The 25380-nt window shown below is 42.9% G+C and overlaps 1 protein-coding gene across 2 annotated transcripts in view; it reads right to left on the bottom strand.

Moving 5' to 3' along the window:
• Window positions 1-25380, bottom strand: part of IKBKB (inhibitor of kappa light polypeptide gene enhancer in B-cells, kinase beta) — a 99933-nt gene that overhangs the window by 51388 nt on the left and 23165 nt on the right. For both annotated transcript variants that reach the window (XM_006859925.1, XM_006859924.1), the window contains exons 2-4: window positions 8376-8470; window positions 7303-7420; window positions 4572-4641 (exon numbers count right to left, since the gene is read on the bottom strand). In XM_006859925.1, the coding sequence (XP_006859987.1) occupies window positions 4572-4641; window positions 7303-7420; window positions 8376-8383 (196 nt within the window). In that variant the 5' untranslated portion in view covers window positions 8384-8470. The remainder of the gene's footprint in view (window positions 1-4571; window positions 4642-7302; window positions 7421-8375; window positions 8471-25380) is intronic.

Here is a 25380-nt window from a genome sequence, read left to right on the forward strand (position 1 = left end):
AGAAGAACAAGTCTGTCTTGGAAAAAGTACAGCCAGAATGCTCCTTAAAAGCAAGGAGGGTGAGATTTTCTCTCTTACACTTCAGCTCACCAGCTGCTCCTCAGAAACCCTATACAGGGTTGCTATAAGTCAAACCGATTTGATGGCACTTTAACAACAACAACACTTCAGATATGTTGTCAGGAGGGACCAGTCCTTGGAGAAGGACATCATGCTTGGTAAAGCGGAGAGTCAGCAAAAAAGAAGGCCCTTAACGAGATGGACTGGCACAGTGGGCTCAAACATAACAGCAAGCGTGAGGATGGTGCAGCACCAGGCAGTGTTTCATCCTGCTGTGTATGGGGTCACTATGAATTGGAACCTACTCAACGACACCTAACAACAATCAGCCTTTTGGATTTCTTATTGCTGTTTCTGTATGATTTCTAAGGTTTCATTTGTCAGTCTGTTCTTGTAACATTTTTCTGAAATTTTCAATTCAGGAAAATGTTACATCTGTGGTTTCCTTGATTTTGTCTGCAGTTTTCTCACTTTTACTCTCAATTCATTGAAGGCACCTAAATATAATTCTTTTAAATTCCTTATCTGATTATCCCATGTAATTTCTTCCTCAGAAGAATCTTCAGGCTCTGTGTTTAGGTCACTTGTTTGAGCCACTCTGTCTTGTTACCTGGCATGAACTGAAATTGTCTTGTTTTCCTTGAGGCAATGTAGTGTTGTTATACTGGTATCTAACTGATGACTGTTGTGTTCTTCGGCATTAAGCACCCATCTCCTGGTAGAGGTAATAGAGAATGCACATGTGTGTGCAGTTGTTTGTGTAGCACAGTTGAGGGTGGGTTTGGCTGATGTTGGCTGTCTATTGATGATGGGGTGGTAGAGGAGTGGATAGCAGCCCTCGTCTATCAAGTGGTCAGGGCTACAGGAAGCATGGCTGTGGCTGGGCTGTGCGGGCACTGTTGTTGTCTTCTGTTGGATGATCAGGAAAGAAAAAAAACGATCAAGAGGGAAAAAAAAAGAATAATAATAAAGGAAAACAAACAAATAAAACAACAACAAAAAAGGAAAGCAGGCAAACAATGCCAAGAAAAAAACATTAATAAATTAAAAATATACAGGAAAGGAAAAGAAAAACAAGAGTAGAGAAAAGAAAGACTACAATAAGAAAAACTAGACACAGGGAAAAGAGAAAGAATAGTAAAGAAAAAAACTAACAGAAAAAAAATAGAAAGAAGAAAAGGAAAAAAGAGAGAAGAAAGAAAAAAGACAACCAAAGAAAGAAAACATTTTTAACAAGGGAAGGCAGCAAAAATGAGAAAAAAACAAAGAAAGGAGAAAAGCGGGGCAAGGGCAGACACCTGATTCAGAAGTTGTTTGTGTCAACTCAGAAGACAGCTCAGGTCCGGGTGCATGTTCTAGGAAGGAATTCTTTCAGTCCCAGAAGGCAGCTGGAGGCAAGGAGGCTGGTTTTAGAAGAAGATCTTGGCCTCCCAGGGGTGACCAGGACCCAGCACTTCATGGTCAACTGGTCTGATGGCAGCAGAGTACAGATGCCTCCAGACTGGAGGGAGATGACCATGGCACAGTTCTGACTTTAGGGCTATACAGGGCAGGGGATGTCATTATTCGCTGGGTCTGTTTGGGGAACCAGGACGGTGTGGGGTACAAGGGATATCCAGCCTTTCTTGTTGCCAGCTACTACAGTGGCTTATGTCGTCAAGCTGCTGTCTCTACAGAATGCTACTTGAAAAAGTTCAAAACAGTCATACCGGGTCAGGCCAGCAGACAGTTCACCCATTGGCCTCCTCTTTCACTGCTCTTTTTCAGTTTTTCTCCTAGTCAGTATTCCATCCATTTCTCCGTCCTTTCCAAGATTATCATTTGTATCTGTTTCCTTTAGTTTCTCAAGTTTTTGCTGTTGAAGATCTGTGTAACATTGTTTTCCTAGTCCGCCATCTTGCCAGAACTCTAGTCTTTTTGTTTGTTTGTTTTTTTAAGTAGTACCCAAAACACTAGTAATCATCAGATTGATTCCAACTCATGGTAACCCCATTTGTGTCACAGCAAAACTGTGCTACACACAGTTTTCAATGATTGATTTTTCAGAACTAGCTTGCCAGACCATTTTTCCAAGTTGCTTCTGGGTGTACTCAGACTGCACCTCCCTCCAGTCTGGAGGCATCTGAACTGCCCACTTTTCTGTTAGTTATTGTTGTTAAGTGCCATCAAGTCAGTCCCTACTCATAGCAAGCCTGAATATGGTTTCCAAGGAGCGGCTGGTGAGTTTGAACTGCTGATCTTGTGGTTCAAACCAACCTTGTGGTCGAGTGCTTATCCTATAGTGCCACACAGTAGCCAAGCTATAACCCAAGAACTCCTTCCTACTAGTACTACAAAGCCTAATTATTTCCAGTTTGGGTCACAGAGAGGAATAATAGGAACTCAGTCACCTAAAAAATTTAATACTCATCCACCATAGAAGGGGAGGTTGAACAAGATGAACAACACTTGAGAGCTTATTATTCTGATTTATGTATGATTTGAACACATACATACACACATACAATTTCAATGAATAGTATGAAAGCTACATAAGTCAATTGGATTAAAAATGTACTCAGTCCAAAAAGACTATGCAACTAGTAGACGATTCTATTAATATCAATGGAAAATTACTTGAGGAAGTAGAAAGTTCTATGAGGAAGTAGTCAGTTATGCATACTTGAGGTAAAAATTTAAAGACTTTCTAAATAACTATTTGCTAAATGAATAATTTCTTAAGTGAAAGAAAAATATTTGAGAAAAAAACACCAAAGACAAACAAAAGTTGCTAATGAAGACTAACTAAACCTTTCTTCAAGCCAGCTCAACAGAGAACAAACGAATGATTTGGCCACTGGGGTAAAAGGACACAATCAAGTAAATGTCTAAGCAAAATGTGGATGGGTGAGCCTGGTGGCAAGGCATCAAGAAAACAGGTAGAATTTGTGACTACGGATTGGTTCTCCTAGGTATGAGACCCTCTAGGAGACAAAGGCTTCTTTTAGTAAATCTACACAGGGGCCAATGTACAATGAATCCATTTGGCCAACAGAGAGATGCCCACTAAAACCAAAGAAAACAGGTATCAACTTGCTTTTACTGTGAGCTCCATCCAAAGGGACGAAGACACAGGATCCAGAGTAAAGTGGGAATTTTTCAAATCAGGTTGTTTGGATCCTAACCGTAAATAGGCCATTGTTTGATTCTCACCCCCACTCCCATCCCTGCTTAATTTCCTTTTGCCTGCCCTCTACTGACAGAAGCACAAACAGGAAGCTGGCAGACTCACATTAGCAAAGCAGCAGGTTTTATAGACTGGAGGGCCACCTAAGCTTGCAGACCAAGGGTTAAAGTACAAAGCTTTACAAATGTAGCAATATGTTAACTACCTAATGGAAGTAGGTTTCATTGTACTATACTTTCACCTTTTTTGTAAATGTATGAAATCCACCCCTATATATATATAATCCACACACACAAAACAACATTTAAGTAACCAAAAAGAAAAAAAAAAGAAAAAAGTACAGTTGCAAAGAAGTTGAGATGGAAGAGGGATGAAAAATGGCAACATGTGCCCAGTGTCGGGAAAGGAGGGGAAACTATAAAGGTGTACTAACAATTTTAGAGATTTTTAAAAAGACCTTGGTCAAGACCCTCTCTCCCTTCTGGTATTTGTTTCCTTAAGCTGGAGTCAGTTTCTGGAGGTCCACCTCCATTTAACTTCCTGGAGAAGGGGCTCTAGGGTCTCTGAATTCTGTAGGTTGAGATGACTCCTCTTCCCCTGAAGTCATCCTGATCTCCTCAGGTATCCTCATCCACATCTGGCATCACAGGAGTAATACACAAGGGCAGTTTGCCTATGCCTATGGTATGCACGGAGTCCTGGTGTGGTGCTGTGGGTTAATGTGCCAGAATGCAAAGCCATTTGAACTGCAAGGTCAGCGGCTCAAGCTCACCAGCTGCTCCTCGGAAACCCTATATAGGGTCGATATGGGTCGGAACCGACTCAACGGCACTTCACAACAACAACAACAAGAGTATGCACACCAGGACTGTGGGTTAATATGCAGGACTGCAATGTCCGTTTGAACTGCAAGGTCGGTGGTTCAAACTCACCAGTCACTCTTTGGAAACCATATACGGGGTCACTATGGGTTGGAACCTACTCAACGGCACTTAACAACAACAACAACAATGGTATGCACAATGACTGCCAATGTGAAAGTGGGAAAATGTGATGACAAGGGACATAATTAACTCAAATGACAAGCTATTCTATCGTGGGCCATTCCAGGAAAGTAGAGGAGTTTGTTAATGGGAAAGGAAATCTGTTATTCTATATACACTTCATGACTTATGCAGGAAGGAAGGGAAATCTATTTGAGTTCAGTGTCTTGCTGACCAGCCCCTTACAACACCCTCTGTAAAGACTGCAGGACTGAAACGTCTCTGTGTATGCCACAGGACTCACAGGGGAACTACATGTTCTCCCTGTTGGGTACGGCCTGCCTTCCAGGGTTGGAATTTACCAATGTCACTCAGCAGGGTGAGGATGGCTCCTTCTCGCAGGCCACAGCAGTTCTCAAACTGGTTCAGATACTGTCAAGAAATTGAGAAGAAGCATCAGAGTGAGAGTATCACAAACCACCAGTAAGTTCCACAGATGTTTTTAACCAGCTCAAGTCACCTGAGTGCTGACCCCAGGTCCGAGCCTGGGCAGTAGGACTGGCAGGAATTGGCCCGGGGTGGAGAAGAAGGAAGTAGTACGAGGAACCTTGGAGGCTCTCACTCATAGTGCCAGTCCCAGCTGTCTGAGTCATTCTACGTTCCAGAACTTTCAAGTCTCACCTGTTGCTGTGGCTCTAAAGAAGACCAGGCCTGAGTTTAAACTCAGCCACAAGGTCCCTGCTTCCAGAGATCACACTGAAAGGGCAGGATGGAAGGCATTTGCTGAATACCACTCCCCCCACCAACCACTTCCCACAGGGGTGATGATAATAGAAGCTAATATTTAATGGGCACTTAACAATATGCCAGGTGCTAGGTTAAACTGCACGGATTAGCTCATTGGTTTTACAGGCATTATCTCATTTCAGCATCACCATCACAACCTGAGGAAGTATTGTTGGAATTTCCATTTCATATGTGACAAAGTGAGATGAGAGGGGCCATGTGATTTGTTTGCTCACGCAGCTATTAGAAGGCAGAGTTGGCATTTGAAGCGAATCTAACTGATGCTCATACCCAAACACCTCTCAACTTGTCAAGGGGATCAGTATGTTGCCAGAAAGGGCCTCATGAATGATCAAGGGAGTCTTTACCTACAAAACATACAGTCTTAAGTCTTTAAACCAGTTCTGGCTTTTATATGAGGAAAAATGGAATTTTTCCATGAACTGTTTGACGCTCCCTTTATTTATTTGTTCACATGCTAGTCAACCTTGTCTGTGCCTTTGAAACATTTAGTGAAGAGAAAGACCAGACCCCTTATCTGGAGAATAACAGATCTAAGAGCTCTGGAAAACAGCACCACCACCCCCACTCCCACCTCCCTCTAGGTGGCAACCCTCTTAGGATGCAATCACTTCCTGTCTCCCCTCAAATTCCCCTGCAATCAAAACCACATTAATTATGGAGGGATGCTCTTCTTTTTCCCTGACTTATGGGCTCTTTGCTGCCTGAAGATCAAGTTGAAAGTCCTCTCTAACCAGCTTGAGAGTCCTCCATAATCTGGCCACATCCCACCTACCTCCCACGTTGATCTCTATGAACCTTGAGCTCAACTACAACAACAGTGTCTTATCTCTTTACATAATTGCAGCTCATAATTGAATGACTGTCAAAGGTTAGGAAAATAGAGAGAAAAATGAAAGTGCCGTCAAGTTCTCCATTTCTCATCAGTTATCAGCTCCCTGCTGGTGGGCCACGCCAAGGTCAGTATTCACATCCTGCTATGACGCTGCGCCATTCCTACCATGCCTCCACCTCCCACGGTGGGCGAAAGCCACTCATGGGCATCACCCTTTATGGAACTTTTCCTTTTATACAACAGCGGAAGAGCCCAGAAAGAAATGTGTATGGGATATCTTCCTCCCCAACATCATAGACTGTCTTCTAGAATTGAAAGAGAACTGCACTAAACAAAGTGACCTCCTTTTTTGTTTGATTTCTTGTTGCCACAGCCTTAATTTTTTAGAGCAGTTTTAGGTTTATGGAAAAGTTGTGCAAGAGGTACAGAATTCCCACTTGCCCCTACCTTCCTAGAAACCAGCTTCCATCAAGTCAGCTCCAGCAGACGGCGACCCCATGTATGCCAGAGCAGAATTGTGACCTGTAGGATTTTCAATGGCTGATTTTTTAAGAGGCAGATCACCAGGCCTTTCTCCTGAGGTACATTTTGGGTGGACTCAAATCTTCAACCTTTCAGTTAGTAGCCAAGCATGTGAACTGTTTGCACTATCCAGGGACTCTCTTCTTCCTAAAAAGCTCTTCTTTGGTACAAAAATAGCCCTTTTTTGTTTAGAGCTTTATATGGCATATTTGGTTTCAAAGGTGGGGGAGGTGGCCCGCAGTTGGGCTCACATTGGCTGTGACCCAAGCTCTGTGTGAAACTGACCTAAGTACCCTCTCTGAGTCTTACCAACCTCACAGGGTCCTGTGATTCTGTTCTAGAGAATAGCTGGGAGGTAGACACCCAGAGCTTTCTGCCCTGACACTACAGTGCACTGGTTCACACTCCCTCAAGTGACATTCTAGAAAACAAAAGCTATGGGAGAAACCAGTGCCCAGAAGGTGAGTCACTGGTGGAATCCCAGCGGGTTACTAACCCTTCCTGCTGTATTACTCTGTGACGGTGCTGCCGCGTGTTGGAGGAAAATCCCCTCCTAATAAGGACAGTGTGGTACAGACCCTGAAAGGCAGAAATGACCCGGGCATGCTGAGGCAGCATAGGTTTGCTTTGGAACTAGTCCAGCCTTTCCCTGCGGTCAAGACCTGGTGATAAGTTTGTCCTTGTTCATTTTAGTAATCACTGTGCAGAATGTACTGAAAGCCCTTCCTCAACTTTCGTAAGCATTTCTGATTCAGTCTCTTGATTCACATGTACACATCACCCCTAACTGGGCATGGGAGAGGGGAACTTGACAGGAAAAACCAATCCCACTAAGACTTAGCTTCCCTATGATGAAAGCGGTGAAAGCTCTCACCACATGTCCCATCCTCATGGACCAGATGTGCATCCCTGGTACCTGGAACCCTCACCTTCCGGAGATCTCCTCCTTGGCAGTATTCCATGGCCAGCAGGGGCAAGTCATTGGGGGCTAAGTTCTGCATCCCCTCGGGAACATCCCGGGCAGCCACTACGTTGGGGTGGTTCAGCCTATGAAGCAGCAGAAACTAATGAGGACAGAACCAGAGTTTGGCCTTGAGTCACCCCCATGCCTTGCCCGTGTCTCAGTCAGGCTCATTTCACACCAGAGGCCTGGATAACCAAGGGCTCTCAAGAATAATCCAGGGAGACACAGGTCCAAGCACGGGGACCACTCAGCACTCACCCAGCTTTACCTGGAGCACCATGGGATCGAGGTGGCTGGAGCACATCGTGTGTAACTTTTTCTTTAGTGTGCCCCATATCAATTCCTCCTTGCATGTCAAAACTGCTTCTAAAAGCAGAGACAGCAGAAAGACTTCAATCTCGTACCATTCGATTGTAGACCATGGTGACACCTATGATAAAGAATATATGTACCCAAACAAGGTGACACCCCCTTTTATAGAGGGAGCCTGTGTGATGAGCTCAGGCTGACCCTTAGGGTACTTCCTTAAATGCCATCCATTTAGCAGACTGACAGACCCTGTCTTCACACAGAAGCACTAACTGTCAGCAGTAGAGAGTCACATCCCACCTTAGAGATGGAAATATACGGGGAAAGAAGGATCTTTGCTGACAGAGAAAAAGTCAATCTGATGATTATTTTTCATTATTTACTATACCCAAGTTGGCCAAAAGCCCTTGACAAGGCCCAATGTTAGACTTTAAATGTTATTGAAGTATCTCCTTTCTCTTCCTTTAAAAACAAGAAGTTTTTTTTAAAGCCTTTTGTTTACAAGGTTTGGGTGAAATAAGGTCTCCCTTTATTTAGCAGTAGGAGAGTGTCCTATCTACTTGGACAGCCTGGCCGACATCCTGAGTAAGGGTTTGGGCTTCAGACTTCTCTTTTCTAGATGACACAGATGGTGCTCAACCTGCAGCTAAGCGACTCCCTCCTTATTTCAATGTCCCCTGCCCCTCGGAGTGGCTCTTTATCACTGGCTCTGTGCATTCGGCCCCTCACCTTCTCATGATCTGTATTTCCAGGCACCATCGCTCTCGGTTCCGGGGGCTGAGCTCCTGTCGGCACTGCTTGATGGCAATTTGTTCACCTGTTTCCTGCAGGGAGAACAGAGTGAGAAGCAGCAGAATGAAAGGTCCGAGGCACCATATGCAATCAGCTCTGCTGGCTCTGGAGGTCGTCATATCACCCCCCGATTGAGATCCCCAAGCACCTGCCGCCCACTCAGGCTGCTCTCCTCTGGTCATCCAATCTCTGCACCTGACTTTCTCTCTCTTCATTTCTACCCATTCAGAGTCTGAACTCTTCAAGGCCTTGTTCAGGTCCTACCTCCTCTATGCAATCTCGTCTAACCATTTCTGCCCAGACAGCTGTGTTTTTACTCTAAACCATTCCTGTTGTATTGGACCATTTTGACCTATGAAAATGGTACTTTCACACTGTTCATCATAATTAGTGCCACGCTGGGTGGTCTTGTTGTTTCATGCAAGTTTCTCTCCGTACTACAAGAACAAGCAAGTTGCTTGCCCAGGAGACATCAAGGCAAGTGGTCGGGTCCCCTCAGTGCAACCCCTCTTCCAAGACTAAGACTTAATGGGAATACATGCTCTGATTGGTGACCATGCTCGTCACCCATAAGAGGAAGTGAGGGGAAAAACAGCAATGAAGTGGCAACATTAGCCCTACAATGTTCAATAGACTCCTGTGAACCCAGGTAGAGACCTGGTCGGCCAGCAGTGTGGCAAGACCTGGGGACTCATGGGCCCAGAGTCAGTGACATAGCCACAGAGGACTAGAGTGGAGAGTGAAGCGTCCAGCTGGTAAGAAGAGAGGGCATATGCACAAGAACACCCACACTTGCAGATAATACCCACTTGACCTGGCTTCAGTGACTGGATGATCAGAGCTCAACTAGAAGAAGAAAGAAGAGGAAAAAAAGCGTAATCTGATACAATTTGATGAACTTGACCTACACCTATGGATGCTGTAGCTCAAAAGAGGAAACAAATCCTTACAGCAAGAATCATTCCCACCCCATCAACACACAGAGTAGACAGGGATGGGCAACTTGGACATTGGCTATCCAAAATGGGGGAAGGGGGGAGGAGGGACTACAAAAGCAAGAAGTAACTGGCTTACAAGCTTTCAAAAGGGAACCTAGATCTAGAGGGTGTGGAGGAAGGCAGAATCTCCAGTGAGTAGTATTCAATCTGACTAGGTGGGGCTGATGCAATGAAATGCAGACGGGTCTCTTGTGATACAATAATGAATAATTGTTATCAGGACTGACTGTGAGGGTTGGAAATGTAAAGGTAGATGTTTTATAGCAAGGAGGTGAGTGATTAACTTTCCAGTCTAGGGGCGGAGGTCCCTAGGACCATCAAGGGAGAAGAGTGGAGAGTGGGATCCTACCCAGAGAAGCAGTGATACCTGAGATGGAGGCAGAGACGATGACATGGAGTGATGGAGCAGCTGGGGACTTTAGATCCAGAGAGGGAGAGCGACTGTGTGCTGAAGACCTGGGGATGTGGGGGCAGGCTTGCAGGGTACACCTTTGGTCGGTTGATGATGCATGGAGGGGATTGTAACCATGGCAATGAAACGATATACGATAGAATGAATATAAAACTAATGTTCTCCCATGTAAACTATCACATAATTCACAATAAAACATTTATTAAAAAAAAAAAAAGAGTTTCTCACCAGGGAAAATATATGTATAGTCCAGAGAAGGAACACGAGTTGGTTCAAATATCAAGTCTGCCATGTAAGAGCTATGTGACCTTGGGCAGACAATCAAATTGACTCAGTTTCTTCATCTGTAAAACTGGAATACCATCCACCTTTCAGGGCTGTTGTGAAGATGAACACCTACCAGAGTCCAGTCCCTAGCAGGTGCTCCCGTTTCATACAGCTGCTCCCAAGTTTATCTTCAATCTGATTTTCCAGCTCCTCTCCTGTGGTTTCATATCGGGCATCTGATGCTGCAGCTGATTTGAAACCACAGGTCCTGGTCCTGGGCTTTTCTAGTCTAAGACTTTACTCACATGGGTGTACAGGCACTAACTACAGCCTTCCCAGCTCAAAGGGATCTTTTTCTACTTTATGTTCCTGTAACATTTAACTTCTTTACTTTCGTATGTAATGATAAAAGGGTATTTTTTCTTCTTGTTTGTTAAGTGCCATGGAGTTAGTTCTGACTCATAGAGACCCTATATAGGGTTTCTGAAAAGAGGCTGATGGATTTGAACCACCAACTCTGTGGTTAGCATCCCAGTGCTTATCTGATAGCACCACACCAGAACTCCTGGTATAGGTAAGGTTTTCGTAGGAGTAACAGGGTTATTTTCTCTCCTTTGTTAAATGATAGCTTATCTATCTTTATGCATTTTAACCTCTACCATTACACCAGCTGCCTCCCCTCTGACACCTTCAGGACCTGTTGGCATATAGCTGGCCCAAGAGCTTATCCAGCCATGGGTGAGCAAGCTAACCTAATTGGTGCCTTTTATGTCCTGCATCTCTTGTGTAGCTGCAGTTAGAGCCTGCCCTCTTGCCCTACACTCAACATGCACCTGGGGAAGAGTCATAGCCTGCAGGCTGGTTTGGGAAATCTTACAGGAAGACTTCAAAACCATAGCAAATGTCTACAATTGCCCCACTGGAGGATACTCAAGATGCCCTGCCAGGCCATTTTCTCAGTTTTCTCATTTTATGAAATTTTGTCCTGGGAAGAATCACAAGTCTATTAAGTAAGTGTAGCCATTCATATGGTCCTGAATGGCACTTAAAAGTGTAGCCATTCATATGGTCCTGAATGGCACATGTGGAGTTTGATGTTTGTCTACACTGTTATTACATGTATTGAGGACTCTTTTGCGCTGTTCAGTAATACAGTGCTGTCTGGATATGCCAGTTTGTTTATCTAGTGCTGAGGATATTTCAGTTGTTTCCAATTTGGAGCTATTGTTAAAAAAGGACACATGTCCTGGTGTGTGTGGCTGTCCCATGGCAGGAGACTGCATCACAGATACACAGTTACCAAATCCCTGCAGTCACAATCCCTGCAGAAACAAGGACCCACCTAAAAAGAAAGGTGTTATGGAAATCTCTAAATCCAACCAGATGCTGTCAAATAAAGCTGCCAAAATTATTGGTCAACAAACCAATCCCAATAACTGAAAACTTCAGAAATAAAGCTGGTAGCATAGTTGGAAGCTTCTTACAATGAGAATGCCAGAAAACAGACTCTGGTGATATTTCTAAGCTAATCCCATGCAGGTTGTTTTTAATCAATGCTCAAATTGCTTTCCATCATGCAGTTACCTCACACGCCTACTTTTAAAACTAGCATTGATGAGATATAATTCATCCATTTAAATGTATGTTTCAATCATTTTTAGTCTATTCAGAGTTGTCCAACCATTGCCACATCAAGTTTTAGCACACCAAAAAAATCATCATGCCCATTACCTGTCGTTCTCCACTCCCCCTCCCTCCTACCCTAAGCAACCATGGTTTTCTTTCTTTTTCCACAGATCTGCCTATTGTGGATATTTCACAGAAATGGAATCATACCATATGAGGGCCTTTATGACTGGCTTCTTTCATGTAGCGTGTTTTCAAGCTTCATCCACGTTGCAGCCACATGCCAATTTTTGTGGCTACCGCATTCTCTTTGCTCCAGCCTGCTGGAGCCTGGATTGATAACCAAGGCTCTACCATCAGTATCAATCACTTCCTTTGTTTATAAGAACCCTGATATTTGTCATGGATGATGAGTGCCTTTCTTAAGGAGATCTGACCTACAAATATTGTAAATCCTGTTGCTATGGAATCAGTTAGTACAGTTGTACATGTGAACTTGAGTAGAAGACCGACTAATACTTTTCAAGACTCAGGGAACATGTCAAACAAATAACGTTGTTTTTTTCCCCCAAGCAATATACTGACTTGTGTTATGTCTTGAAAAACTTTATAGTCTCTATACCATAGCCTTCCTGACTCCTCTGTATCCTCAATTCTCAAACTGATGTGAATCTGATTTCAAGTTCCACTTCCCATTAGAGTTCAGAATTAAACATTTTTGCCCAGTTTGATGGTAGCTCCATCAAAAGCAGCTCAGATTGATGCTTTAATAGAAGCTTGTTTCCAGTCAGGTGGCATTCCAAAGGAACTCAGAGTTGTGGAATGCAAAGTTCTACAAATGACAGAGGTCCAGTGGACCCAGCTGTGACATTATGAGAGGTCCCATTCACCAGACAATGTTTCTATGATAAGCAACAGTTTAGCAGAAGATACTGTAATTTGTGGTTTGTGGCCTTCTATTGACTCCAAATTTTAAAACCAAGAGATTGAAAAGTCTGCATCTATTTTTAAATCCTGGTGTGGCACTGTATGATAATAACTGGACTACTAACCAAGAGCTAGGCAGTTCAAACCCACCAGCTGCTCCTTAGAAACCCAATACAGAGTCTTTTGAGTCAGAACCGACTCGACAGCATTTAATGACAAAAAGACAGCATTTAACAACAAAAACAACATTTTAAGTTCAATACATAGAATGTTGTTGTTAAGTGCTGTCAAGTCAGTTCCAACCCATAGAGACTCTGTAGAGGGTTTCCAAGGAGTGACTGGTGAGCCTGAAGCACCAATCTTGCAGTTCAAACTGACTTTGCAATCTAGCGCATTAACGCACAGTGCCACACCAGGACTCCAATATATAGAATAGTCTACTCATTTTCTATTGCTACTGTGACCACTTACCACAAACAGTGTTTTAAAAATAACACAAATTTTTTATAAAATTCTGGAGTCTGGAAGTCCGGAATGAGCTTCACGGGACTGAAAGGCGTCATCAGGGCTGCGTACCTCCTGGAGCTTCTAGGAAGAACCCACTCCCCTGCTCTTTCTAGCATCCAGAGGCTGCCCACATCCTTTGGCCAGTGGTCCCCTACCTCCATTCTCAGTCAGCAGTGGTCAGTCTAGTCTTCCTCATACTACACTGCTCTGATACTGACTCCCCTGCCTCGTGCTTCCATTTTTAGGATCTTTTTAAGGACTTTGGTTCCTCTCGGATAATATAAGATAAACTACCTAAAGTGAGCTGATTGGTAACCTTAATTCCGTCTTCAGTCTTAATTCCCCTTTGTCATATAATCTAACATATTCATAGGTTTCAAGGATTAGGATGCAAACAGCTTTAGGGGTTCAGTATTCTGCCTACCACAGATAGTACGCTTCCTTCATAAGACATGACAGCTTAAACCAGATCCAGGGAGCATGGTGGCTCTGCATAGAAGCAGCTGGTGAGCTTGAACCGCCGACCTTGCAGTTCAAACGAACCTTGTAGTCTAGTGCATTAACCCACAGTGCCACACCAGGACTCCAGATTTTTATATCAGAAAACTCTTTTTGGTCTCAAACTGATGAGTGAACTTAGTGATACGAACACTAAACAAGTCTTAGAAACTAATTGGGCAGAGACCAAGCCAACTCTCGAATTGGAGATAGCTCAGTTCAGCACAATTGCAGGGAAACGCTAACTTCCTGGGAACGGCTGTCACACAGCTGCAGGCTCACTCCCGCAGACTACGCGGCTCCATCAGGAGAATGCTGAGGTTTTCTGCTCCAGTAAAGATTTAAAGTCTTGGAACCCTATACTGGGTAGCTATGAGTCAGAACCAACTCAACAGCACTTACTGACAAGTTGATCCATAAGCACTGGACTGTGAATCATAAGGTTGGTGGTTCGAGCTGACCATTTGCTCTGTGGGCGAGTTGAATTGGTTCCATGAGTTGGAACCAACTCAACAACACTTAACAAGAAGGGCCTGGTCTGCTTCTAGGAAGTACTATAAAACCGTCCAGTTCTGTCATATGACCAGAAACCCAAACAGAATGCCTTTCCACTGCTAAAAACATACCTGCTCTAGAAAGCAAAATTCAATTACACAGACACAGATCAGGAATACTGTTTTTGAAACCCTGGGGAGATTGTGCTCCACCAGCAATGAAACTCAAACTGCAATGGATGAATTTCTTCCAGGTGATTGGCCTGGAATCTCCCTGGAGTCTCAGTTCTGTTCTGTAGAAACCCGGACATGGGCCTGGACTGCTCCTAACCCCTCATAAGTGGACTCTGCAAACCTAAAATGAGTTTGCTTTGATAAAATGGAAAAACAAGCAAATCGTATTATCTCTACTGAATGGAGTTAATGATGAATATTCTTAGATTCTTTGCCTTTTGTGCATGAGAACGTAAAACCTGTGTAAAAACATGGGGGAGGCAGCATGTCCTCAGACTTCTGAAAGCCACAAGGACGTATTATGGAAGAAGTGAGCTGGAAGGCTAGTCCATGGGAAATGAGAGGCGCTAGTCCAGATTCCCAAAATGAGTCTTTTCATGACTCGGGAAATTCAAAGGAAGGAAAGAGCTACATTTAGACTATTAGTCCAGAAAGACCTGCCTCTTGTTATGACAACCACGTAACAGTCCATTATGGTATAAAAAGACAATTAGTAATAACTGTCTGGCAGTGTCTCAGACCCAGGCCTCCAGGATGCACACAGCCTTCTCTAGCGGTTGCGGGTCTGTGCCAAGTGAGCGATGACTTCATTAATGCTATTCCCTATAGTACAGATACACCATGGGCAAGCGGCTTGGCAGCACCCACAGAAGAGCCCAGGTCCCAGTAGGTCAGGATGCAAGTCCTTCCTCCTTCACCTGGTAAAAGTATGACACTGGGCCCATGATTGTCTTTGGGTCTTTTCCCTTCTAGTGTTGTTAGCTCAAATTAAATGGTGCATCTGATACATAGTGTCATAGATTAAACTGTGTCCCCCCAAAATATGTGTCAGCTTTGCTGGGTTGTGACTCTCAGTGGTTTGGCAGTTACGTAACGATGTAATATGGCAGCTGTGTGATGATTCCCCACAATGTGTGATCTGATGTGATAAACTAACAAAAGGATTAAGGGTGGGCTTCAATACCCTAAATTCCATCACAGCTCTGATTTGATGTAAGGGGAATCTCTCTGGAGCGTGGCCTTTAACACCTTTTACTTACAAGAAATAAGTGGAGAGAGAAGTGAGCAGAGAAATAGGAACCTAGAAAGAGGGGCCACCAAGAAAGAGCCGGGAGTAGAGTGACAGTCCTTGGGACCCAGGTTCCCTGCACTGTGAAGCTCCTAGATCCAGGGAAAGACTGATGCCAAGACACATGGGATCTCAAGGAATGCTGGGCCTACACATGCAGAAAGGAGACAAGGACCTTTCCCCAGAACCAACAGAGAAAGAGAAAGCCTTCCCCCAGAGCTAGCACTCTGAATTCAGACTTCTAATGTCCTGAACCATGAGAGAATAAATTTGTTACAGTCATCTCGTGGTATTTCTGGTATAGCAGCACTAGACAGCTAAGATACATAACATAAATGATGTTGTTAAGTGTCTTTGAGTGGGTTCCAACTCACAGCAATCTTGTATAGGGTTTCTGAGAAGGAGCTGCTGGATTTGAACCTCTGACCTTGCAGTTAAGCAGTCCAATTCTTATCCTCCAGCGCTATACCAGGACCCTGAATAAATTACAGCTATTAGCTTTTCCTTTCTCTAGCTCTATGAAGATGGTGCTCTACCCATCTGACTTGACTTCATTTGCTCCCTTAGTCTAAAGCCTCCCTTCTTTCAAGTTCCTATTTAAGTTCTATTTCTTCTAAGAAGTGTTCCCTCACCTTTGAGCACCCCCAAAAGCCCCTGACACATGATTTCCACTATAAAAGAATGCGGTTCTTAATAACAGACTTATTTAGGAAGTAAGTATAAATTGCTACAATTTAATGAACTTGACCTATACTTATGGATGTAGTAGATCAAAATACCAACTGAGAGGGAAGGAGTCTTCACATCAAGTATCGATTCTATTCCTTCTGTATACAGGATTTGATAGGGACGGGCAACTTAAAATGATAGACACTGGCTACCTAAAATGGGAGGGGCTATAAAGGCACAAAGTGGCTGGCTTACAAGTTTTCAAAAGGGACTTTAGTTTTAGAGTGTGTGGGGAAAGGTAGAATCCCCACTGAACAGTTTTCATCTTGTCTAGATGGGTCCAGTGAAAGGAGATGATAAGATTCTTCTGATTCAATAGTGAGTAATTGTTATCATGACTAATTGCGACTGTCACAACTGTAAAGGTAGAAGTTTTGTAACAAAAAGAGGGGAATAGTTAATCTTACAGTCCACATACAGAGAACCCTAGGACCATGAAGGGAGAAGAGTATGAGCAGAATGTGGGACCCTATCCAGAGAAGCAGCAACACTAGAGATGGAGACAAAGATGAGAGCATGGAGACAGAGAGAGCAGCTGAGGACTCTAGACTCAAGGAAAGAGAAAGGCTGTGGGCTGGCAGCCAGGTACTGGTGGCCAGGAGGCAGGCTTGCAGAATGTGTCCTTTGGTTGTTTAAATGATTATATATTACTGAGTGTTTTAGTGTGCATTGCCCTTGCCAACAAAAAAAGAGGGACTAGAAGCAAATACTGTTGAATGATGATGCACAGAGGAGGTTGTAATCATTGCAATGAAACGATAAATGTAAAACGGATGTTCCCACACGTAAACTATTACTCAATTCACAATAAAAACGTTAAAAAACAAAAGAAAAAAAAAAAGATTTATTTAATGTGTGGAGCTGTGGGTTAATGCGCCTGACTGCAAAGCCGTTTGAACTGCAAGGTTAGTGGTTCTAGCTCCAACTGCTCCAGCTGCTCCTTGGAAACCTGATATATAGGGCCGCAATGGGTCAGAATCGACTCGACGGCACTTCACAATACAACAAAGAATGAATTTCATCTCTTTGATCAGACCAGTATGCACATTAAGGGCAGTAATGTGTCTTCTTTCCCAGTGTCTCTGATGGTAGTTAGAACAGGGTTCAATAGTCTTGGTGAACTGATTAACTGAATCAAAATCTTCACGAATGGAGAACACACAGAGAAGCTGAAGTGAACTTACACTTGTCCAGTCAAAGCACCAGGAAAAGTTAGTACTAAGTTCTTCATTATTGTTGTTAAGTGCCATCAAGTCGGTTCCGACTCATAGCAACCCTAAAAAGGTTTCTGAGGCTATAAATCTTTGTGGGTACAGAGAGAGTCATCTTTCTCCCTTGGAACAGCTGGTGGGCTGGAGCTGTCAACGTTGGGTTTGCAGTTCAGTGCCTATCCTCTAGAACCACAGTGCTTCCTATGTGGTTCATAAAGAGGATCTGTTGTTAAGTACCATTGAGTCAGTTTATAGTAACCCTGTATATGGTTTCAGAGGCTATAAATCTTTGTGAGAGCAGAAAGCCTCATCTTTCTCCCTCAGAGTAGCTAGTGGGCTCCAGCTACTGACTTTGTAGGCTAGTGCTACTCCTCTAGTTGTTGTTAAGTGCCATCGAGTCAATTCTGACCCACAGCAACGCTGTATAGGTTTTCCAAGGAGTAGCTGGTGAGCTTGAACTGCCGACTTTGCAGTTCCAACGGCTTTACAGTCTGGAGCATTAACCCACAGCGCCACACCAGGACTCTAGAGCCTCTAGAGCCACCTCTAATTATCACAGAGAGGATAATTATTAATAAACAAACCAGCTGCCATCAAGTCAGTTTCAACTCATGGCTACTCTGTGTGTCAGCGTAGAACAGAGTAGCATTTTCAGTGGCTGATTTTTCAGAAACAGACCACTAAGCCTCCCTGCTGTACTGCTGGATGTCCTTAAACGATCAACCTCACAGCTAGCAGTCCAGCATGTTCACTATCTGCACCATCCAGGGACTCCAATGACTAACCCTAATGCTTTATAGCTTCATAATACAGTGGCATGGTACACTAGATTGAGAACCACCAGGGGGGCAGTTCAAGCACACCAGCTGTTCTTTGGAAACGCTATACAGGGTTGATGAGTTTGAACCAACTCAACAGCACTTAATAACAACAATACCCAGTGCATGTTGTTGTTGTCAAGTGCCGTCGAGTCGACTCTGACCCATAGCGACCCTGTATAGGGTTTCTAAGGAGCAGATGGTGAGCTTGTACCACTGACCTTGCAGTTCAAACGGTTTTGCAGTCTGGTGCATTAACCCACAGCGCCACACCAGGACTCCAACCCAGTGCATACAGCCACTCATTTCATCCTCAGTAGTATCCTACATGACACAAGACAGTGCTTCCCATTCTCTTTCATATCAAAATGCACAGGGAATATTTACAAGGTACCCTAGGAGTTTTCTAGATTTTCCAGAGGCAACTGCCCAAATCCTGCCAACCACGCTGAAGGGATCAATATCTTAGCATCCCCATAAACCATGCCAAGATACGTGAAACAAGTCAATGAAGCTGACTAAGTAACAGAGTCAGGATTTGAACCCAGGTCTGTGTGATTGCAAGTCAGGTAGGTGGTTTCTCCCTCTTATTTCCCAAAAGGTGCTGCAGGCTAAGGTCACTCCAGTTACCCTTTTCTTCTTCCTCTGTGCTGAACAAAGGTCTTACTGAAAATATCAGCTGGAGTCCTGCTGTGGTGCTGTGGGTTAATGCACTGGACTGCAAAGTTGGTTTGAACTTCAAGGTCAACGGTTCAAGCTCACCAATCACTCACCGGAAACTCTATACAGGGTCACTATGAGTCAGAACTGACTTAATGGTACTTAACAAGAACAACAACAGTATAAACCGTATAACTGGTCTGCACTGACCCTTGGGCTAGAGATTCAAGGGAGTAACATCACACCAAAGATTGGCAAGACCTGTGAATGGCTAGGTGAATTGAAGAAACTCAGAAAACACAGTTCGGGTCATAGTTCTCTGGGAGACTTTCACTTTGAAGTTCTCTATATAACCAAGACAACTCTTGATTCTACAAAAGAAAGCTGTATTTGATCCTACAAAAGAAAGCTGCAGTGCAGTGAATTGCTTCATATGACTTTTCTACCCATAGTCTATGTAACTCTCACCAAACAACTTTTTTTCCTGATGGGTCTGGATAAGAGGAGGTGGGAAAAGATGCTATGAGAAAATGATATGATTCAGTTGTGAGTGATTATTAATAGGGTTAATTGTGACTCTAAAAACTTGAAACTCAAACTTGAGTATAAAACGAGCCATCTCATGAGGAATGGAGAATATCACTACTATCAAGGAAAAAGATCCACGAGTGGAGAGTATTCTTTGGACCCTGAGACCCCTGCACATTAAATCTCCTCGCCCCAGAGAAACAGAGGTGACACCAGTGGAGTTGCACAGGAACGGTAACAGAACCAAGAGTCAGAGCACGAGACAGAGCAGTGGGCTCAGGCCCACGGAAGGAGAAAGCTGAGTGCCTTTGGGCAGGAGACTCACTTGCAGAGTAGGGTGGCTCCAGGCACCCTACTGGGGAGTGCTTATTAACTGGGGAGAGCTAGGGTTGCTGACCCACAGAGCTAGAGCCGAGTGTCTGTGCTGAGGCTTATAGAGAAGCAGAGTGCCCTTTAGGCATTTATCAGCAATACTAAAAGTGCTTTTTATATTATTGTCTGAGCAAAGCAGAGGCCAGGTCAAGGGGAAGAGGACTAAAGACAGGCCTACCTGTGGGCACATCTAAGAAGAACTGTGCCCTGAACACTTCTGACTCTGAATTATAACCTGTTAACTTCCATAATAAACCCCCAAACTGTGAGTAATGGTGTCTCAGTTCCGTGTAGCCATCCATTGCAATGAATTATCAAATCCAGCTGAGTAAAGAGTGCTATGGGAGGGATGGATGGTGTCAGAATTGGTAAGAATGTTGGAAGGTGGCAGTGTGTCTGACCTCAGCCTCATAGAAATTGGCTGTAAACTGATGGCCAATGATGATTTTCCTCCTCCCCACTTGTGGAGTTATAGAAGGTCAGAGGATGCTTCCTGCATGCTATTTTTGACAAGGGTTTTTCCCTCAGTGATTCACAAAGGTTTAGATTGATTGTGGAGAACAAAGGCATTCTAAGTAATACTGAGATTGTTCTAAGAAGATCCTCAGAGTTGGCTCCCCCACCATGGAGAAGTCACAGGGCACATTGAAAAAGTATGAGGTTGGGATTCAAATCGATGTAGGTTCATATTCCAGCTTTGCCTCTTTGGGCAAGTTACTTAATCTTTCCGCTCTCCAGTTTTCTCATATACAAACTGGGGATAATGACACTCTTACTTCCGTTTTGAGACACTGTGAAGACTGGAGATGAAGCATGTAAGATATCTAGCCCAAGTAAATAAATGTGAAATCTGATTATAATGGGCCACTTATCTGAGGATACCAAGACTTAAATGCTTTCATATCATTCCTCTTGTGATAAACTAAAAATACCTCTTGCTGACAAGATAAAGAACACGGAGTCTTAGGAAAAATCACATTGCTGCTATGTTAAGTATACTTGTAATACTTCACTGGAGTCAAGTAATCAACAACACTGTATTCCAGCTGGCTTTCTTCAAGAGATTTCTCCAAGAGCATACTGTTCATCTTCTAATTTTAGACATTAATTAAAGATCTTTCTCCAAGCACCCAAACTAAGGAATAGCCCAGGAGAATGGCAAAGGGGTTTCTACAGTAAGCCAGACTCAGCAGCAAAAATTTGCTGTTTGTGAACACCTACCTACTCATTCCCTTTCTAGTCCATCACTACTAAATCAGCTGCTTGACAGTCAATTCCAACTCAAATGGCAACCCTACTCAGAGGGTTTTCAATGGCTGATTTCTGGGAATTAGATTGCCAGGCCTGCCTTCTAAGGCTCCTCTGGGTAGACTTGAACCTCCAACCTTTTGGTTAGGAGCTGAATGAGTTACCCTTTGTAGCACCCCAGGACTCTATCCCATCACCAAGTCCTGTTAATTTTACCACTAAAATATCTCTTAAATCTGCCCACTTCTGTCCACTTCTATCACCATCAACTTCAAACGTTATCATCTCTCACCTGTATTACTCCAAAAGTCTTATAACTGGTCCCCCACATCAGTGGGGCAGGGTCAATCATGTTCTGGTAGTGGCCAGTACCAACTATAGAAAGCTGATGGCTAAATACTCAGGAAATTTTACACTGTTGTGTAATTTTACACAATATTACACTGTTAGTGGCATGAAATCAGCAATCTTGTTAGCAGTTACTCCATGGAAATACGTAAACATTATGTTTTTCTTGTTGTTAGATGCCATCAAGCACTGACCCATAGCAACCCTATGCACAACAGAATAAAACATTGCCCGGTCCTGGGCCAACCTCACAATTGTTGCCATGCTTGAGCCCATTGATGCTGCCATATTGCCAGTCCATCTCACTGAGGGTCTTGCTCTTTTTCTCTGACCCTCCAGTGAGTGGTCCCTCCAATTAGGGTGGTCTTTTTTTGGGAGTTGGTTTCCTGGAACACCACTGCCTGGGTACCTTCTGATCTGTTCATGCAGTCAACATCTTCCCATTGCTCTCAGCATCCAAACAAAATGGGTCTGTCACCTCCAAGACATTGCAGGGTCTCTTAACTTCTTCCACTCCAGTTTCCCCTTGAACCCGTTCCCTCCTCTTGCCCTCTCCCTTCAAAACACACTGGCCTTTCAGCTCTGCTTGCCAGAACTTACTCCATATACAGGTGCCTGAGGCTGTTCCCTCAGTCTGGAACTCGCTTCCCACATCGATTTGAATCCCAACCTCATACTTTTTCACTGTGCCCTGTGACTTCTCCATGGTGGGGGAGCCAACTCTGAGGATCTTCTTAGAGCAATCTCAGTATTACTCTACTCTACTAACTTCTACCAAACCTTCAAGTCTTATCTCAAACCTCACCTCCTTAGGGACACTTTCAATGACCCCATTTCCTAGTATAAGGTCTCATTGCACCATGTCCCTCTCCCTTGGCACACTTTTGAATAGTTATGAGTTTATATTTTCAATCAATTGACTAATATCTTTCTTTACCAAAAATATGTTTTAATCACGATGATATCCATAGTTGTTCTTAGGTTCCGACTCATAGAGACCCTATGCATAACAGAATGAAACACTACCTGATCCTGCACCATCCTCACAGCTGTTAAGTTTGAGCCCAATCGCTGCTGCCAATGTGCTAATCCATCTCATTAAAGGTTTTCCTCTTTTTCACTAACTCTCCACTTTATAAGCATGATGTACTTCTCCAGGGACTGATACCTCCTGATAACATATCCGAAATATGAGAGATGAAGTCTCACCATCCTGGCTTCTAAGGAACATTCTGACTGTACTTCTATTCTCTTCCAACACTGTAATTCAAATGCATCAATTCTTCTATGGTCTTCCTTATTCACTGTCCAACTTTCACATGCATATGAGGCTATGAAAATGGCTTGGGTCAGGCGTACCTTAGGCCTCAAACTTGTATCTTTGCTATTGAACATTTAAAGAGGTCTTAGGCACAGATTTGCCTAAAGCAATACGTCATTTTATTTCTTGACTGTTGTGTTCATAAGTGTTGATGGTTGATCTGAGAAAATGAAGTCTTTTGACAACTTCAATCTTTTCTCCATTTATCATGCTATTTATTGGTCCAGCTGTAAAGATTTTTGTTTTCTTTATATTGAGGTGCAACCCATATGGAAGGCTGTAGTCTATAATATTCATCAGTGTATATTTTAAGTCCTCTTCATGTTCAGAAAGCAAGACTGTATCACTTACATATTGCAGGTTGCTAAAGAATCTTCCTCTATTCCGGATGTCACCTTCTTTGTCATATGATCTAGCTTCTTGGATTATTTGATCAGAATACAAATTGAGTGAGGATGGTGGAAGGATATAACCCTGGCACACATCTTTCCTGATTTTAAAACACTCAGTATCATCTTGTTCTGTTCGAACAACTACCTCCTGGTCTATGCGCAGGTTCCTCATGAGCAAAATTAAGTGTTCTGGAATACCTGTTCTTCACAATGTTAGCCATAGATTGTCATGAGCCACAGTGTTTAAAGCATTTGCATAATCGATTAAGCATAGGTAAGCATCTTTCTGGTATTCTCTGCTTTCAGTCAAGATCCATTTGATGTCACATCCTGGTCTGAATCTGGACTGAACCTCTAGCAGTTTCCTATCAATGTTGCAGTAATTTTGAGTTATCTTCAGCAAAATTTTACGTGCATGTGATATTAATGCTATTGTTCAGTGATTTCCACATTTCATTGGGTAACCTCTCTTTGGAAAGGGCACAATATGGATCTCTTCTAGTCTGTGGGACAGGATGCTGTTTTCAAAATTTCTTAGCATAGATGAGTTAGTGCCTCCATAGCTGCATCAGTGTGTTGAACGATTTCATTCAGTTTGTAATCCATTAATTCCTGAAGCCTTGTTCTTTGCTAATGCTTTCAATGTACCTTGCACTTCTTCCTTCAGTATCGCTGTCTCTTTATCACATGCTACCTCTTGAAATGGTTGAACACTGACCATTTCTTTTTGGTACAGTGACTCTGTGTATTCCTTCCATCTTCTTTTGATGTTGTCTACATTACTCAATATTTTGCCCAAAGAATCCTCAATACTGAAAATCAATGCTTGAGGTTTTTTTTCCCCTAGTTCTTTTAGTTTGAGAAATGCTGAATGTTCTTCCCTTTTGGGTTTCTAATTCCAAGTCTTTGCACATTTCATTACAATACTTGACTGATTGTGTCTTCTCAAGCTGCCCTTTGAAATTTTCTGTTCATCTCTTTTACTTCCTCCATTTCTTCCATTTGCTTTAGCATCTCTATGTTGGAAAGCAAGTTATAAAGTTTGTTCTGACATCCATTTTGGTCTTTTCCTTCTTTCTTATGTTCTTAATGGTCTTTTGCTTTTTTCCTGTATGATGTATCCCACAACTTGTCTGGTCTTCAATCATCAGTGCCTAATGCATCAAATCTCTTCTTGAAATGGTGTCTAAATTCAGGTGGGATATGTTCAAGGTCACATTTTGGCTTTCGTGGACTTGTTTTAATTTTCTTCAGCTTCAATCTAAACTTGTATATCAGCAATTGATAGCCACTTCCATCATCTGTCCGTGATCCTGTTTTGGCTGATGGTATGGAGCTTTTCTACCATGTTTTCCCATATATGTAGGCAATTTGGTTTCTGTGTATTCTGTCTGGTGAGGTCCATGTGTACAGTTGTCTTTAAAGTTAATCTAAACTTGTATATCAGCAATTGATGGCCACTTCCATCATCTGTCCCTGATCCTGTTTTGGCTGATGGTATGGAGTTTTTCTACCATGTCTTCCCATTTATGTAGCCAATTTGGTTTCTGTGTATTCTGTCTGGTAAGGTCCATGTGTACAGTTGTCTTTAAAGTTGTTTTAAAAGATATTTGCAATGAATAAGCCATTGGTCTTGCAAAATTCTATCATGCAATCATCAGCATCATTCTTTTTCTAACTACTGATTCTTCCTCTTTGTTTCCAACCTTCACATTCCAATCACCAGTAATTATCAATGCATTCTGACTGTAAGTTTGATCAATTTCAGATTCAAGAAGTTAGCAGAATTCTTCAATTTCATCATTACTGGCTTTAGTGGTTGGTACGTAAATTTTAGTAATAGCGGTATTAACTAGTCTACCTTGTAGGTGTATGGATGTTATACTATCACAGACAGCATCTTCATGATAAATCTTTAAATGTTCTTTTTGATGATAAATATGTCACTATTCCTCTTGAATTTGTCATTCCTGGCATAATAAATTATATGTTTGTCTGATTTAACATGGTGAGTATCAGTAAATTTTATCTAATGGCCAAGAAATAGTTTTTTTAGGTGTTCCATTTCATTTTTTACAACTTTCAGTTTTCCTAGATTCATATTTTGTATATTCCATGTACCAATTATTAATGGATATTTGCGACTGTTTCTCCTCCTTTTGAATTGTGTTCCATCAGCAAATGAAGTCCAGAAAGCTTTACTCCATTCGTGTCATCATGGTCAACTCTGCAGTGAGGAGGCAGCTCTTCCCCAATTGTATTCTGAGTGCCTTCCAACCTGAG

The sequence above is a fragment of the Chrysochloris asiatica genome, unplaced genomic scaffold (assembly GCF_000296735.1).
Source record: "Chrysochloris asiatica unplaced genomic scaffold, ChrAsi1.0 scaffold00035, whole genome shotgun sequence".
NCBI classification, from domain to species: Eukaryota; Metazoa; Chordata; class Mammalia; order Afrosoricida; family Chrysochloridae; genus Chrysochloris; species Chrysochloris asiatica.